The 15,773-nt window shown below is 36.6% G+C and overlaps 1 protein-coding gene across 3 annotated transcripts in view; it reads left to right on the top strand.

The window, feature by feature from the left end:
• The window catches only part of C3G (C3G guanyl-nucleotide exchange factor), a 410,407-nt gene that overhangs the window by 101,565 nt on the left and 293,069 nt on the right, over positions 1–15,773 (top strand). For all 3 annotated transcript variants that reach the window (XM_090368667.1, XM_090368668.1, XM_090368669.1), the window contains exon 2: positions 5,857–6,041. In XM_090368667.1, the coding sequence (XP_090224793.1) occupies positions 5,857–6,041 (185 nt within the window). The remainder of the gene's footprint in view (positions 1–5,856; positions 6,042–15,773) is intronic.

The following is a 15,773-nucleotide window of genomic DNA, read 5'->3' as shown; positions in this document are numbered from 1 at the left end:
GTGAAAGTTATGGCCGAACGTGATGTTTGCAGATCTACAATCTGATCGAAATGAAGATTTTGAAGGATTTAACATAAAGCTGATGGCATCTGAAGTGAAAGAACTGATGAAAACTGTTAAATTATGTACGGAAGACAACCCTCTACTCAAACTTAATGCTGATAACATAGAAGAGTGGATATGCATTGAAGATGATGTTGAAGTTGCAGTGACTTTCACTGATCAGGAAATTATTCAAAGCTTGATTGATTGATTTGGTAGTTGTTGGCGCATCGGCTTCTGTGGCCATATTGCACCTCCCAAGGTTTTTGCAGTACTTTGATCCAAGCCCGAGGCGGGAATCGAACCCGCGACCTTTGGGTTGCTGGGCAGGTACTTTACCCACTCTGCTAGCCCGGTCGGCTTTATTCAAAGCATTATAACTACTGATAAGATAGAAGAGAATTATTCAGAAGAATCTGATAAAGAAAATGACAAAGTTGAAGAAGAAAAGATATCTTGGGCTACTGGAGAAAAGTCCATTGAAACAATTATTAAATTTATGGAACAGAACCAGTCTTCAGGAAGTCATGCATTCGCACATGGTGCATAATAATTTTATTACAAAGTTGTAAACAAGATGATATACAAAAGTATTTAAAGAATGCAATATAAGCATCAATAGCAGATAGAGTAGAAGCTGCAAGTGTTCCATCCACAAGCAGTGCAACAGATGCAACAAATCGCAGAAAAGAACGAATAAATATGTTTTTTTGAACTTTGTATTTTATATGAAAATGTTTCATTAATAAACTAAAACAAATAATTAATTTATATAAAATATATATCTTCTGCTTTCATTTATATACTGTATTTTTCTTTTTTTACATTGTTCATTTTTAATCATGATTTCAAACATTACATGCTTTTTTTTTTTTTTTTTTTTTTGTGGTGAAAATTTTGGTTTACATCTTTGTCAGGTGTTGAATTTATTTTTCTTTAAAACTGCTCATTTCAGTAAATGAAGCGTACTTTATTTGCTAATGAATGAACTGTCAAAATTTACCTGGTCATCTCTTCTTTATTCCATCTTAAATTTGAATTTTAAAAGTACTGCCTGAGAATCCGAAAATCTGGATCGACCCAATCCACGAGCAGTCCGGATTTTCGGACTTTTACTGTACTTCTATACCAAGAGCCCCCCCCCCCCCTCTGTCCTTTCTGTGCGCATTGAATTCTCCATATGAAAATTGCTCTTATGTTTGATTGGCACCATTTCTTGATATTCCCACAAAGTCTGCATTTGATGACTTAACCAAACTTTACTTCAAATTCACCAGATTTGTTTGCTTATATGCCTACCACTAGTATTCATGCCAAGTATATGGGTATCTGCACTTGTTCTTAGTTAGTTCAACACAGCCCACACATTTTTTTGTTTCATGAGGACCGCCCGTCCCAGTTTTAGTTGTAATCCCTGACATCATACTTTTTTTGGCTGCTGCATGTTCCAATGGAATCAATATGCAAGAATCACTTACGCTTCTGCCTACAGCTGCTATTAATTGATTAATCTGTGTACCCCCCAAAGCTAGAGGTTTTCTGCCTCACTTAACACTGCTTGGGTAGCATCAGCAAATATTGTTGCACCTCTTTTATTTAAGTTTGTCCCAATCCTGTAAAAAACAGTCCTTGTTAAAAAACACCCATATTCCTTGCTCAGTCTCACCAGGGCTGAATTCATTGATAGCAACGTTGCCCTACTTAAGTCAGTCCTCAGATCTCTTATATCTTAATATCACTAATCCCAATGTATACAAAAGGTGATAAACAGTATGTATCTCCTTTTGTGCCTTTAAAAAGATAACTACTCGGCAAATCATCAATTTCCTTAGGTGCCTCCGTAGCCAGGTGGGAAGGAGCAGCAGTGCGTAGCACATGCTTCTTGATTAGACCGGGGTTCAAGCCAGTCACCACCAAATACGGAGGATGCGGAAAGGTCAGGGAATGACCACCGCATATCCTGGAGCAATATGGCCTTAGTTGCTAATGCTCCTAAAAACCAAATAACAAGCAAACATCAATTTCCTTACTAATTTTGTTCATGGGCAGGCATGCCCTGGACAAAAGTTGATCCTGTTATAATAACCCTTGTAAAAACAAAATATGTTCCCTTTACCCCTGGTAGTACTTATTTATTTGAATAAGGCCAACGCCAATGCATTATGATCACTTCCATGTAAAGGTTATTTAACCTGAAGATTCTTAATGCATCATGAATCACTGCTGATAATCTAATCAAGAATATTGCTTCATCTTATTGGGTCTCTGACATTTGGTTATAGAAAACAATTATCCAGCAAACTGATAAATATACTGCTGAGTTAAGTGCCACCCCACAAGTTCCTGTCAGTACCTTAAAAGTTAAAATCCCTTATGAGAAGTCATTCCAATTTGCTGGCTGACTGTCTCTGTAGTTAGTGCTCATTTGCGTATATACAGAGTGATTCAGGAGGAATAGTAAATATTTTGGGAGGTTATAGTATCGATTATTCTAAGTAAAAAAGTTCATATAAACATGTGTCCAATTCTCAGTGGATACGGAGATACAGCTGTTTGAAATTGGCACGCACAGCTCCCTGAATCAGATTTGACCCAGAAGCAGTTATAACCTGATGCTGTTTGGTGTTAGAAGTGTTAAGAATGCCACACATCTTCACACATGCTGAATATGCTGATATGGTATTTGTCTATGGTTTTTGTGGTGGAAGTGCTACTGCTGCTTATAGAGAATACTGCTGACTGTTTCCTAACTACAGAATACCACATTCAAGAGCATTTACTACTGTTTACACCAAACTGCATGAGACTGGTACAGTTCCCAGCACTCATGTTTCTTCTGAATGTGGATGAAATAGAAACATTCTTCAGTCGGTAGATTTAGTAATAATGTTAGCACACAAAGAATTTCTATGTGTATTGGTGTTTCACAGACAAGAGTATGCCAAACATTACGTGAGCACGGTTTGTATCCATTTCATATACAGTGGGTGAAACACCTTCAACCAGGAGATGACGCACAGTGATTGGAATTTTGTTGGTGAGTAAATGCTAATTGTTGATTAATTCCATTATTACTGCTCAGCGATGAAGCTACTTTCACCCGTGACTGTATCAACAACACCTGTAACTCGTAGGCCGACCGGGCTAGCTGAGTGGGTAAAGTACCTGCCCGGCAACCCAAAGGTCGCGGGTTCGATTCCCGCCTCGGGCTTGGATCAAAGTACTGCAAAAACCTTGGGAGGTGCAATATGGCCACAGAAGCCAATGCGCCAACAACTATCAAATCAAATCAAAACCTGTAACTCGTAGGTGGTCAGATGAAAATCCACATGCCACTGTAGACACAAATTTTCAACATTGCTTCTCTGTAAACTTGTGGTGTGGTATCATCAACATACAGTTGATTGGGCCTTTTGTGTTACAAAATTGTCTTACAAGGCCCATTTACCTAGAATTTCTGCAAAATGAACTTCCAGTACTATTGGAGGATGTTCCCTTGGCTATAAGGATTGGCATGTACTTCAGCATGATGGAGCTCCTGCACATTATACTCATCTGGTGATACAATATCTAAATAACTTTCCCTGAACTAGGGATCGGTAGTGGTGGTCCCATTCATTGGCCACCAAGGTCTCCAGACTTCACTCCGTTAGATTTTCGTTTGTAGGGATGGATGAAAAGTGCACTATACAAAGAAAAGGTGAATTAGCATTAGTAAAGGCACATGATGCAAGAAAGCAAGCTTATATGCATCAGCCAAAAAAAAAAAAAAACAGTTCTTCTAATTTCACCTAAACTTCTAAATTCTTCTAAACTCACTCCCAAATATTTGTCTAGTTCTGCCTTGAATCTATTTAAGCTATCAACTTCTACAACAACAGTTGGAAGTTTGTTCCAGCAACCAATCACACGCTGGATAAAGGCAAACTTTCGCACATCTATCCTACAACTGTCTTTCCTCAATTTGAATTTATGCCCTCTCAGGCGATTATTCTGAGCAAGGTGAAGAATCCCATCAGCATTGATATGCTCAAACCATTCACGGCTTTATAAACCTCAGTCAAATCATCTCGCAGGTGCCTAGTCTCCAGACACTGTAATTTGCAAAACCTAAGCCTTTCTTCATAAGAGCAACCCTTTATTCCATTTGCTAATCTTGTTGCCCTTCTCTGCACTCGCTTCAACAGCTCTACATCCTTCCTAAAATGAGGCCTCTAGACTTGTATACAGTATTCAAGGTGTGGTCTGACCATTGCCTTATACAAGGGGATAATCATCTCTTTATCCCTGCTAGAAAAGTTCCTTTATATCATTGACAAGACACTATAAGCTGCTCTTACAGACCATCTTCACTGCTCAGAAAACTTCATATCTGCCTGCACAATTACCCCCCGATGGTTTTCATTCTCTACCACTGTCGGTGTAGTACCACACAGTTGATACGTTACTCTGGGTTACTGCTTCCCATATAAGGTACTTTACATTTTTCAATGTTAAACTTCATTTGCCACCTCTCAGCCCATTTGCTCAACTTTTCTAGATCCTGTTGCAGCAGTTACCGTCATTAGTGTCATTAAAACACTACCAACCTTTGTATCGTCTGCAAACTTGGACATTAAGTCTGATATACTATCATCAATATCATTAATACATACAGAAAACAACAATGGACCCAACACTGAGCCCTGAGGGACTCCACTAATAACATTAGTCCACAAAGAGCAGTGCCCATTGATTACCACTCTGTCTTCTCCCATTCAGCCATCCCTTTATCCATAGAAGCAGTTTGCCTCCAGTGCCACACTGCTCCAATTTGTGCAAGAGACTGATTGCTCGCTTGCATTTTGGATACTGCTGCCATCGTAAAGGAATGCCAAGACGACCTCAGAAGGATAACGCATCATATCACCCCAAGAATTGCAAGGTGTATTGAGATTGGCAGTTGGATTTTCCAACATTTATTGTGAACTGTAAAAAAAATTGTCAATTATTTGTGTTTTGTGTCATTCAAAAAGTCAATAAATATAAACAATAAGTCATTTATCGTTCTTTAATACCTGTCATAATGGCTTTGTGCATGCCAGTTTCTCTCTCTCTCTCTCTCTCTCTCTCTCTCTCTCTCTCTCTCTGTGTGCACGTGCACCTATAAAGGAATCTCCTTTGGCATTATGTCCAGCTGCTGTCAGCTATGCATAGCTGACATGTACAACATGCAGTAAAGCTATCCATGTACAACATGCAGTAAAGCCTTGATTTGCAGGAGAACCACTTTCAGCAGTTTCCCCTGTCCTGAGTCAAGGCATCCTCCTTGCTGTGGGCATCTGCTTTGCTGCTCTAGTATGAGGCATAATTTCACTTAAAAAGTTTAAATTCTACTGTACCTGAATACCACACTATTATCACAGTAATGCTGTGTGATATATATATATATATATATTAAAATTTATGGAACGCTACTGATTAAATGTAGATCCACAGAATCACATAAAATAAAATATTCAAGAATTATATTTATCTCAATCCTGTTTAGAAATTCCCACTACTTCTTCAACACTGTTCATGGTTGATGATCACAGTTGTAACAGCCAACTTTATGTTAATGTATCAATGTCTAAATGTTTTTATTAATTACAAATGATTTTCCTTTAAAAATTAAAACATCCAAGTAGTGGGCATCGTGGTTGTGCTGATATGAAGGCACACTTAAAATTTAATATATGAAGTGTAATTTTTCCCACCAATATAGGTTTTTTTATTGTACTAATAATAAAATAGCATTTTTTTTCTAAACAAATCATATTGTTATTCTGTTAGACTCCTTAAGGCCTCGGGGTGGTCGTCTAGCTAGAAGAGCAAGATCCTTTAAAGAAGATTTTCTTGGAAGAATAACACAAATGCGGAGTCCTTCAGGAACACGTTCAGGATCTCCCAGCAAAGGACCAAAGTCACGATTAAAGACTAATCAAGGAGAAGAACAAGGGCAATCAGGACCTGGGAAGGTTTGACTCTTTTTTTTTTTTTTAACTAAATCCTTTAATGGTATTTCCCATTTTTTTTTAAAATTGAGTATTTCCCCCCTGCTCTCACATAATTTCTCTTTCCGCAGTTTAACTCTCACTTGTCATCAGTTTGTGAAAATCAGGTCTAGATCTAGAGAGAAATTTTAATTTTATGAAATTTTTTTTTTCTAAGCAGGTTTTAGTTAATGGTCCTAAATGGTGGAATGGTTTTCATATGGAAACCATTTTTCCGTCAGACAAATAAATTAGCTTGAACTCAATGCTATATAAAATAAATACTAGTATTTTTACACTACAAAGTTCTTGTGTGATGGCTTCATGCAAGACTCCTTCTAATGTTACAGTTGTTTCAGAATATAAAATTGAATTCTTGGAATATCACCAGACTCATGCTTACTTGGTGTGCAGACAGCAGTATGGTTATGTGTTCAGTTGCATTACTGTACCTTGATTGTATCTCAGTTAATGTTTTTAATATTTTTCAAAACTTTGAACATTGACTGACCAGAAACATTTTTCATCTTTTGTGAATGCTAATGATCGTGGTTGGACTGGCAGGTTTTGGCTCCAGCAACTCCCACCAATTTTGGCCTCATCCGTATCACACGTGTATTGACCATTATTTGATGACCCAAATTTGCTGTTGGCCCTGGTGGAAAATCACCACCTGGGCCAGTCCACCCCTGCTAATGATTCATATAAGGTCAGTAGCAATGAAAAAGGTTTTAAATGAGTTAAGTCGCAAAAGTGGTTTGGCATTTAAAAAATAATAATTACATATCCTGAAAGTGATATCTTTTATAAAAAATGAAATCTTTGTTATTTGGAACCCCAAATTTGGAACCCCTTTGTTATTTGGAACCCTGTATGTCCCAACACTTTCAGCTATTAGAAGTTTCTGAATACTTTGACCATTTGTGTTTTCCCTCCCTTTCCCATCCCAATTGAATTTCAAAATCAAGACTAAATATAAATACAGAAACTAGATATAAAATTTAATGAAACTGGACTTATTTGTAATATATCCTTTTGCATGAAGATATGACTTCCAGTTTTTCATTATTTTTTATGTTATATACAACACTGAGTAGGTAAAACGTGTGTATTTTTTTCAGTATGGAATAGCAGCACCATGACAATAGCAGAGAGAATATAAGAGGAGTCATAATTATGCATAAATACTTTCAGTTTATTCAAACTTTTTCTAAAAGTATGAGTAAACATAATCCAATTTTTTTACAGAATTAATGAATATGTAGAAATGTAATTTATAAAACAGAAGTTAAGATAGATTAGGCTAAAAGTTAAGTTAGGTCTAATCGGTTCAAAATATACACCACTGGCATTCATACATGATATCTTTTCTTAATGGCTTTGCACACGTCATCACTGTAAGTTTTTGATTGATGTCATATCTTCTCTTCAAAATCTGCTAGTCTTATAATTGTAAGGCATCCCCGTGTGAGCAAGTCCAGTGGTATAAGGTCTGAAATTTTTTTGAAATTTCAACGTGCACATTATGCAGATTATTCTGTGAATACAGACATAATACACAATAATGAACTAAAATAGTAATTGGTAACCTTTTTTTTTTTTTTGTATTGTGGGGAAGCTATGGTTTTTGCAGCACCAATTCAAAATTTTGAATAAAAATTTAAGAAATTAAACTTATGAACAGGGCTCCACTTAGCAAGCAGTTCATACACTTTGCTTCCCATGTTTATTAAGTAAATAAATTTCTTTTTATACAAATAAATTTCTTTTTATACTCAGTAAAGAAATTTCAAATTATTATTTTAATAGCATTTGAATTTTCATATCTGTATATATAGTTTTCAGTAGACATGTGTGTTCACTGGCTGATTTGCATGGCATGTCACTTTAAAAACCCAGAATAAATAAAGGGGAGAAATTTGTACTGCCTCCATCTAAGATTGGCCATCTACAACTTCAGTCAAAGAGAACTTTAGAAATTATTCTGTTGAACATTGCCTGCCATTCACATGGAAAGGTCTATGTTTCATGTTAATTAAGCTGCCATAGACTACTTATATGCAGTTTACCTCTCTGCATCCAGAAGGATTTACAACTTCATTGAAATTACTTATGGCTGCCAATATAACAGTGCCACAGTTAGAATGATCCATTCATTTTTTATGGTGGTGTATAGAGTTAAACTCATAACATGCATACCAGTGGTCACAGCTATGCTACTTAGAATTTTGAACTCATGGGAATGATACTTTTTTTTTGGAAATTTTCATGAGGTATTTTTGATTAATTAACATATTAAATTGTTTTACAAATAGTTTAAATAGTATTAGTCATGTTCGTTAGCTTATTTTTAAATTTAGCTAGTGATTTTGTAAGTTATGACTTACTGTTCGTGCCGTTATTATGGTGATGTTTTGGCACGAATATCTATCGTAGCAGGTAATGAGTCATGCAGTTGAATTGTTAGATTTTAATTGTGATAAATAAGTAGTTCGAAGGTTCTAATCACATGTTGGGCATATTTATTTTTGTGTTTACCTAAAGAACCTTACTTTTTTGTAAGGATATAACTAATTTAAAACTGCAATTATAACAGTATAGTGTAATGTATATCTTGAACTTCATAACGTAAGGTATAACGTAAAGCTTGATAGCATAATACTTATCACTGTAGTTAGGAATCTATTAGCTTAGTGTAGTATTGTCAATTAATCAATTAAGTTTATTAATTTTAGTTGTTAATGAATGAAATTGTATTTAAATGGAAATCATGCCCCAGACTAGAGTAGCAAAGCAACAGGCACAAAGTAATGGGAGTGTTATGACTTGGGGGAAGAACCGAAGAGAGGGCAGTTGTCTGGCGCACCACAGCCTAACAAAATGTGCAACTTGCAAAATGTTTGCAACCTTTTTGGAACAGGACATGATTCAGCCAAGGAGGATGTTTTTGCGTTTGCAGACCTTTAAAAAATTAAACTTATGACCAGGAAAGTGTTTGCAAACCATGATCCAGCCAATGTGTGTGTGTGTGTGTTTTGCAGAGAATATGAAAAAATTAGGCACCAACTCAGCATTCTGATAGACGTTTATGGGCGTTTGAAGAGTGGGGTAGATGCCCTCGAACAAATTAAAATGGGAGTTCATCAAATTCTCAGCTAGCCCAACTGAACACCAAAGCTCACACGTGCTTTGGGCAACACAGCGACAACCTCCAAGGCAGAATGCACTGGTTCTAAAGGAGGTGATTATTGTCAGTGACTCAATGTCAAGGAAATGGGAAATATGTTGTGCAAGAAGGATGGGTGGAATAGGACCAGGGTATGTCTGTCAGGGGCAAAATTAGATTATGTAGAGCAGATATCATCTTTTAAGCCAACAAAAGATGATATTGATGTACACATTGGCACTAATGATGTTAAGAGTAGGAGATCTGAGAACTTACTTAATAAGAACAGTGGAATGTTGGGAAAAAGTTGAGAGTTAGGATTAAATTTTAAAGTGTCTGCAATTCTGCCCACACACCATAGGAGGGAGTATGTGTTGAGAGCTTTGTCAGTCAATTCAGCCCTGGAGAGAATGTGCAATGCTCATGGGGGTAGAATTTTTCTCAGTTGGGTCTGTGCTTGTTAACAGGAGTGACTGTTTGTTTTTATAGGGATGGGATACGCTTGAATAGAATGGGTCAAGAATATTTGCTGATACTATCGAGGCAGTGATAAGTGGCTTGGAAAACTGCCATCTTGGGGATATACACAGAATAATAGCTTAACTAGAGCCACAGGCAGAGGCAAAAGTGATTATTGCACTGCTACTAACGTTACATGCAGCAGCCTGGAAAGCAAGGTGTCTGGGACTTCAGGCCCTCCTCTGGTTCATCATGGAACAAATAAATACATGGGCTGTGTTAGGGTAACAAAGGACATATGCATGTATACTAATGCTAGGAGCATAAATAAATTTGATGAATTTGAAGTTGATTAAGTTGAATCTGATTAAGTCATCAAATGCAGACATTAAGAATGTCTGCATTTGATGCTGACATAAGACACATAAGTGATGCTGAATTTGTATATTGGTGGAGGGGTTATGCTCTTAGTTTAGAAACATTAAATTTATGGCAATGCATCCAGTTGACAAGAGCGATGAGTCCAACATTAAGTCAGTTTGGTGCAGCGCTGGCCACAAGTACGTTGAACAGGGCCCTATGCTCAAAACAATATTGTTAATTAATGTACTAAATATTATTCGTATTTAATTTGTTCAGTATAATATAAAATTATTTAATTATTTCTTAGTTACCGTAAAATTTGAAAAATTAAAAAATCACTATTACAAAAACACCTCATAACTTTTGCACAGAATTCTGCAAGTAATTCTCGAACACCGCCCTTTAAATTTTGGGGCTCTGGTTTGGTGTGATATAAGCACTGGGAAAACAAAAATGAGAGTAGGACTACTGTGTTATAGGTGTATTTGTGATGAGTATATCAAAAATTGTGATGAGTATATAGGAAAAAAAAAAAAAAAAAAAAAATGGGATAGTAAATAAGACTGTCTCAATGTTGGATTTTAACTTTCGAGATGTTGACTGGAATTTGTAGGTTGGTCACTCACAGACTAGCAAGACTTTTGTGGATTTCTTGTTTGACTTTTCTCTATAGTAGCATGTTAGAGAGGCAACAAGAAGAATCGATATTCTTGATCTTGTTATCAGCAGTGATTCTTCATGTATTAAGAATCCGCAGGTAAAAGACCCACTTAGTGGCGGCAATCAGAGTGTAATTATATGGGGAATTTAATTAAACATATAATTACTGTCAAGGGTAAAAAGAAAGACTTTTGCTTTCATAAGGGTTACTACAGAGGGTCTCAGACAGTTTTTTTTTTTTAAATTGTGTGCAGTTGGACTAACTGATGTTGTTACCAACAGCAAATTCTAAATTGGAAGTATTCAGGGAAATAATCAAAAAAACTACTAGTCTTTTCATACCAATGAAGAAATACTTTTCAAGGCTCAGACCTAAATGGATATCAGATGAATTATTGATACATGTGGCAGAGAAGAAAAGGGCACAAGATGCATAAATTATCAGGTGATATAGAGCCTTTAGTAGATACAAATTATTCTGTAATCAAGTCACAAAGAAGTTTAGGCAAGCTAAGGCATATTACGAGAAGTTTCTGGCAAAGAAATGCAAAGGAAAACAGCAAAGACTTCTGTGCTTATATTAACAGCAGAAAGAAGGGATTCAATTACATTGGGCCACTTGATATCTATGGGTTAACTGTTGATGACCCTGCTCAGATTGTGGAAAAATTGAATAAGTATTTTGCATCTACATGATGCCAGAGGGTTATCAAACTCTTACGAGGAGCTAAATGACTTTGTGATAAGTGAAAGGAAAGTGGAGGAGAAATTGTTGAAGATGGACATAAGAAAAGGCACCTGCGGTGGATGGACTCTATCTAGTTATATTAAGGGAGACAGCAAAGGAGGTAAGCAAACCCTTAGCCATAATTATGAGAGGAGGTCCCTAAGGACTGGAGATGTGCAAATGTATCCCCAATTAATAAAGTGGAATCAAAAAGCGACATAAGTAATTTCAGACCTGGTGACTTAAACTCTGTTCCAGGGAAAATAATGGCATTACTGGTTAAAGAAGTAATGCAGGACCACCTGGACAGGCATGCAATTAGCAATCACAGCATGAATTTTTTAAGGGGTAGTCTTGTCTAGCTAATCTGATAGGTTACTATGATGCAGTGACCAAGGAACTGGATGAAAATATAATTTTGATATATACTTGGATTTCAGAAGTTGTTTGATACTGTTGCATATAAAAGACTGCTGTGCAGACTGGAACTATGTGTCATTAAGGGCAAGTTACTGCTATGGATAAAGGGATGTTTAAGTGGAAGAAGATAGAATGATTATAAATAGGCACTGCTCTTTATTTATTATTATTATTATTATTATTCGTATAATGCAAGGAAGCCTGAGGCTTATGCTGCACCAGGAAAAAAAAAAAAGAGAGCCAAAAGTAGAAGGGAATCGCCAAGAAAGAGAAGAATGATGATATCCAGCTCAGGACCCTGGGTGTGCCAAGCCCATACTCACCAGATGTGAGTCCCCGGGGGGTTCTTTGTGGACTAATGTTATCAGTGGAGTTCCCAGGTTTCAGTGCTGGGCCCAATGTTGTTTTCAATACTTATCAGCAATATTGATGAAGGTACATCAGGCTTAATGTCTTAAGTTTGCAGATGATACAAAGGTTGGAAGGGTTGTTAATGACAGTAATGGCAGTGTGCTACTGCAACAGGATCTAGATAATTTGGGCAGATGGGCTAAGAAGTGGCAACTGAAGTTTAACCTTGACAAATGCAAAATACTGCATATGGGTAGCAGTAACCCCAGATTGACCTATCAATTGTGTGGTTACAACATTTAGTGTAGTGGAGAACAATAAAGACCTTGGGGGTAATTGTGCAGTCAGACATGAAATTCTCTGAGCAGTGCAGACATGCTGCTAGGACAGCTCATGGAGTTTTGCCAGGACAGAAACTTTGCTCACGGAGATTATCCCTTTGTAGAAGGGCATGGTTGGGCCATATCTTGAGTAGCGGTCTGGAGGCCTCACTTTGGAAGGATGTAGATCTGCTGGATTGGCTGAAGAGAACAAAATGGTGCTCTTTCCTAGAAAGACTTCAGTTCTGCAAATTGCAGCATCTTGAGACTAGGAATCTGCAGGGAGATCTGATAGAAGCATTTAAAGCCTTGAATGGTTTGAGTAAACTAAATGTTAATGGCATTCTTCCACTTGCTGAGACTACACACTTGAGGGGGCATAAATTCAGTTGAGGAAGGATGGTTGCAGAATAGATGTGCGGAAGTATGCCTTTTAGTCAGCGCGTGGTTGATCGTTGGAACAGGCTTCCATCTATGGATGGGTTGAATAAATTCAAGGAAGAAGTAGACAAATTCTTGGAGGGTATGGATGAGTGAATACTGTGTAGGGTTTTTTTTTTTTTTTTTTTAACTACAGCTACTTTTTACTACAACAAGCTCAAACATAGTATAGCTCACATGGCTATACTTTTGTGGCTACTCTTCATCTCTTTATTTGTATTTGCAAACATTGACTATAACCTTAACTGAGATCCATGCAAGGGTATCTTGCCCTGATATCCTTGCATGGTTCTGGTGCAAAGTTGGAATTGCGGCTTCCACTGTGTGCATGCACACTCACATGCACACACAAAATAGAATCTCATTAATACAAACTCAGTTTATACAAAGTTCTTGTTTTGTTGGAAATACATATTGTTGCCCTGTTAAAGGATAAGCTTTTCAATATACACATTTGTTTAATATTCGGTTAATATGTATTATATATATTTACATATATTTCTGTCAATATGTATTAAAAATTCTATTATTTACCCTTTGAGAAATAAATGTCATTTTTGATTAATACAAAGCTGGGTAAGTTGCTCTGTTATTGCCCTATTACTAGCATGCATGTGGCCTCCTGGTTCTGCATTTCCCAAAAGACAGCAGTGACGTTAATTTACTTTAACGTAAACAAAACACCTACAACATAAATTCACGTAGAAAATCATCACTTGTAGGTCAGTTGCAATTGATGCACTGTGTTCAAAGGGTCTTTTGGCATAATTTATTTTTTGTGCCATTTTTAGAAGGATCTAGGTGCTGATTATCTTTTTTGGAGTTATGTCTTTAGCAAATTAATTTCAAGTCTGTTTATATTAATCCTCATGTAGCAGTTATGGTGTCAAAGTGGAAACAGAGAGAATTAATTCTAGAAATTAAATGGTAAAGTGATCAACAGGTTGATAAGATGGAATGAAGTTAAACATACATTGCAAAAGAATACAACATCCCTCCTCTTACCTACTTTTGTTTATGAAACTGAAAAAAAAACTTGAAATGTGTGACACTTGAACAATGATATTAAACAGGAAATAAATTTGTAGTGCAGTACACGAGGAGCTTGGAACAAAACTTTGATTGGTTTTGTTCCAAGGCACTAACAAATGTGCACTAAAGCACATTGGTTTTGTTTCAATTGGCACTAACAAATGCGTGCATCTAATTTGCCAGTACCAAGTCCAGTTTTGTGAGAAAAGGCTGATTATCCAGTTTAACAACCTGGAATTAGTGACTTCAAATGCAACAGTGGCTAGCTTCAAAGTTTTTTAAGATGAATGACTAGTTTCACAAAATGTTTGTGGTGAGTCTTGATCAGTTGACAAAGAAAAGGCAACAGACTGGTTGTGTCCTGTGTGTCCATTCTTGAAAAATTTAAACCAAAGGATATTTTTAACCTTGACAAGATAAGTATATTTTATAATTTGCTGCCAAACAAAACACTTGCTTTTAGAGGACAGTTTTGTAATGGCTGAAAATTACGTAAACAAAGAATCACTGTTCTGTTATCCTGCAGTGCAGATGGCAGTATAAAACTGCATCCACTTCTAGTTGGGAAAATTTTCCAACCCAAGATGTTTTAAAGAAGTTAACCAACTTCTGTGCAATTATGAGGGCAATTAGAGTGCTTGACTTTTGGTCAAAATTATTTTCAGTCTCTTTGTTATTGAGAGTGAAGAAAAGAATTTCTTCTTCTGCTTCAAAAAAAAAAGCATTTTGATGATTCTAGATTATTGCACAGCACAATCTTCCAAGGCACTGAAGTTAACGAATATGTGGTTGTTGTTTATTTCTCCCAATACCACTGGTTTTATGTTGCCACTGGGTCAAGGCATTATTTATAATCTCAAGAGAACATGTAGGAACCCCCCTTGTTAAAGTATTCGATCTGTAAGATAGAAGGAAGGAACAATTTTTGGTCAAAGTGGAATGTCTTGAATGCTTATTGTTATTGCTTGAGACAGTATTATATCAGGTGTAATAATCAGCTGCTTCTTCATTTGTGTTAAATTTTTTTCCTTAATCCGTTCCAGTCTTTTTTTGCAAATTGCTCCTTTGAGGTGAACTCACAATGTGTTAGCATAATATTCTCCATTTACAGTTTGTTTCTCATGAACCCAGTGCTGCAGTATTATTCCACCAGTGTCAAAAAACAAAATCAACATCAATTTTTTTGATGAACTAAAAACTCAGTTTTTTCGGAGGTGGTGAATCATGGTGTTTCCATATGCTTGACTGCTGTTTGGACTCAGGATCAAAATGTTTAATCCAGGACCTATCACAGGTGATTAATTTTATTCAAAAACCACTTTTGCCTAGCTTTACACAAAATTCAATTGCGATTCTTTGTCTAATAATTAACGAAATATCTTTCTCATCTCCCATCATAAAACACACTTCACATAAACTGTTATAACAAACACAAAAATGAATACTCTTGATATGGTTGCACAAACTAAGAAAAGGTGGGGGAGCATTCCTAGACCGCAGACTCGTCATTCATTTCCATAGCAACAAAGCAGTGTTGCCAGTCCTTGTATTTTCAGAACAGCCCTCTTATATACACTGAGTGATCACTGAATTATGACCACCTACCTAATACTTCGTAGGTCCTCCTTTTTCCCTTAGTACAGCAGCTATTCAACGTGGCATTGATTCAACAAGATGTTGGTATGTAATGCGGTCAGCAATGCAGGTATGAAAGTGATTGGTGTATCCTGATATGCCTTTCCATAGTGTCCCACAAGTGCTCTATGGGATTGATACTG

The sequence above is a fragment of the Mastigoproctus giganteus genome, chromosome 2 (genome assembly GCF_048544385.1).
Source record: "Mastigoproctus giganteus isolate SK-2022 chromosome 2, ASM4854438v1, whole genome shotgun sequence".
Classification (NCBI taxonomy): domain Eukaryota; kingdom Metazoa; phylum Arthropoda; class Arachnida; order Uropygi; family Thelyphonidae; genus Mastigoproctus; species Mastigoproctus giganteus.
This window is presented reverse-complemented; position numbering and strand designations above follow the sequence as displayed.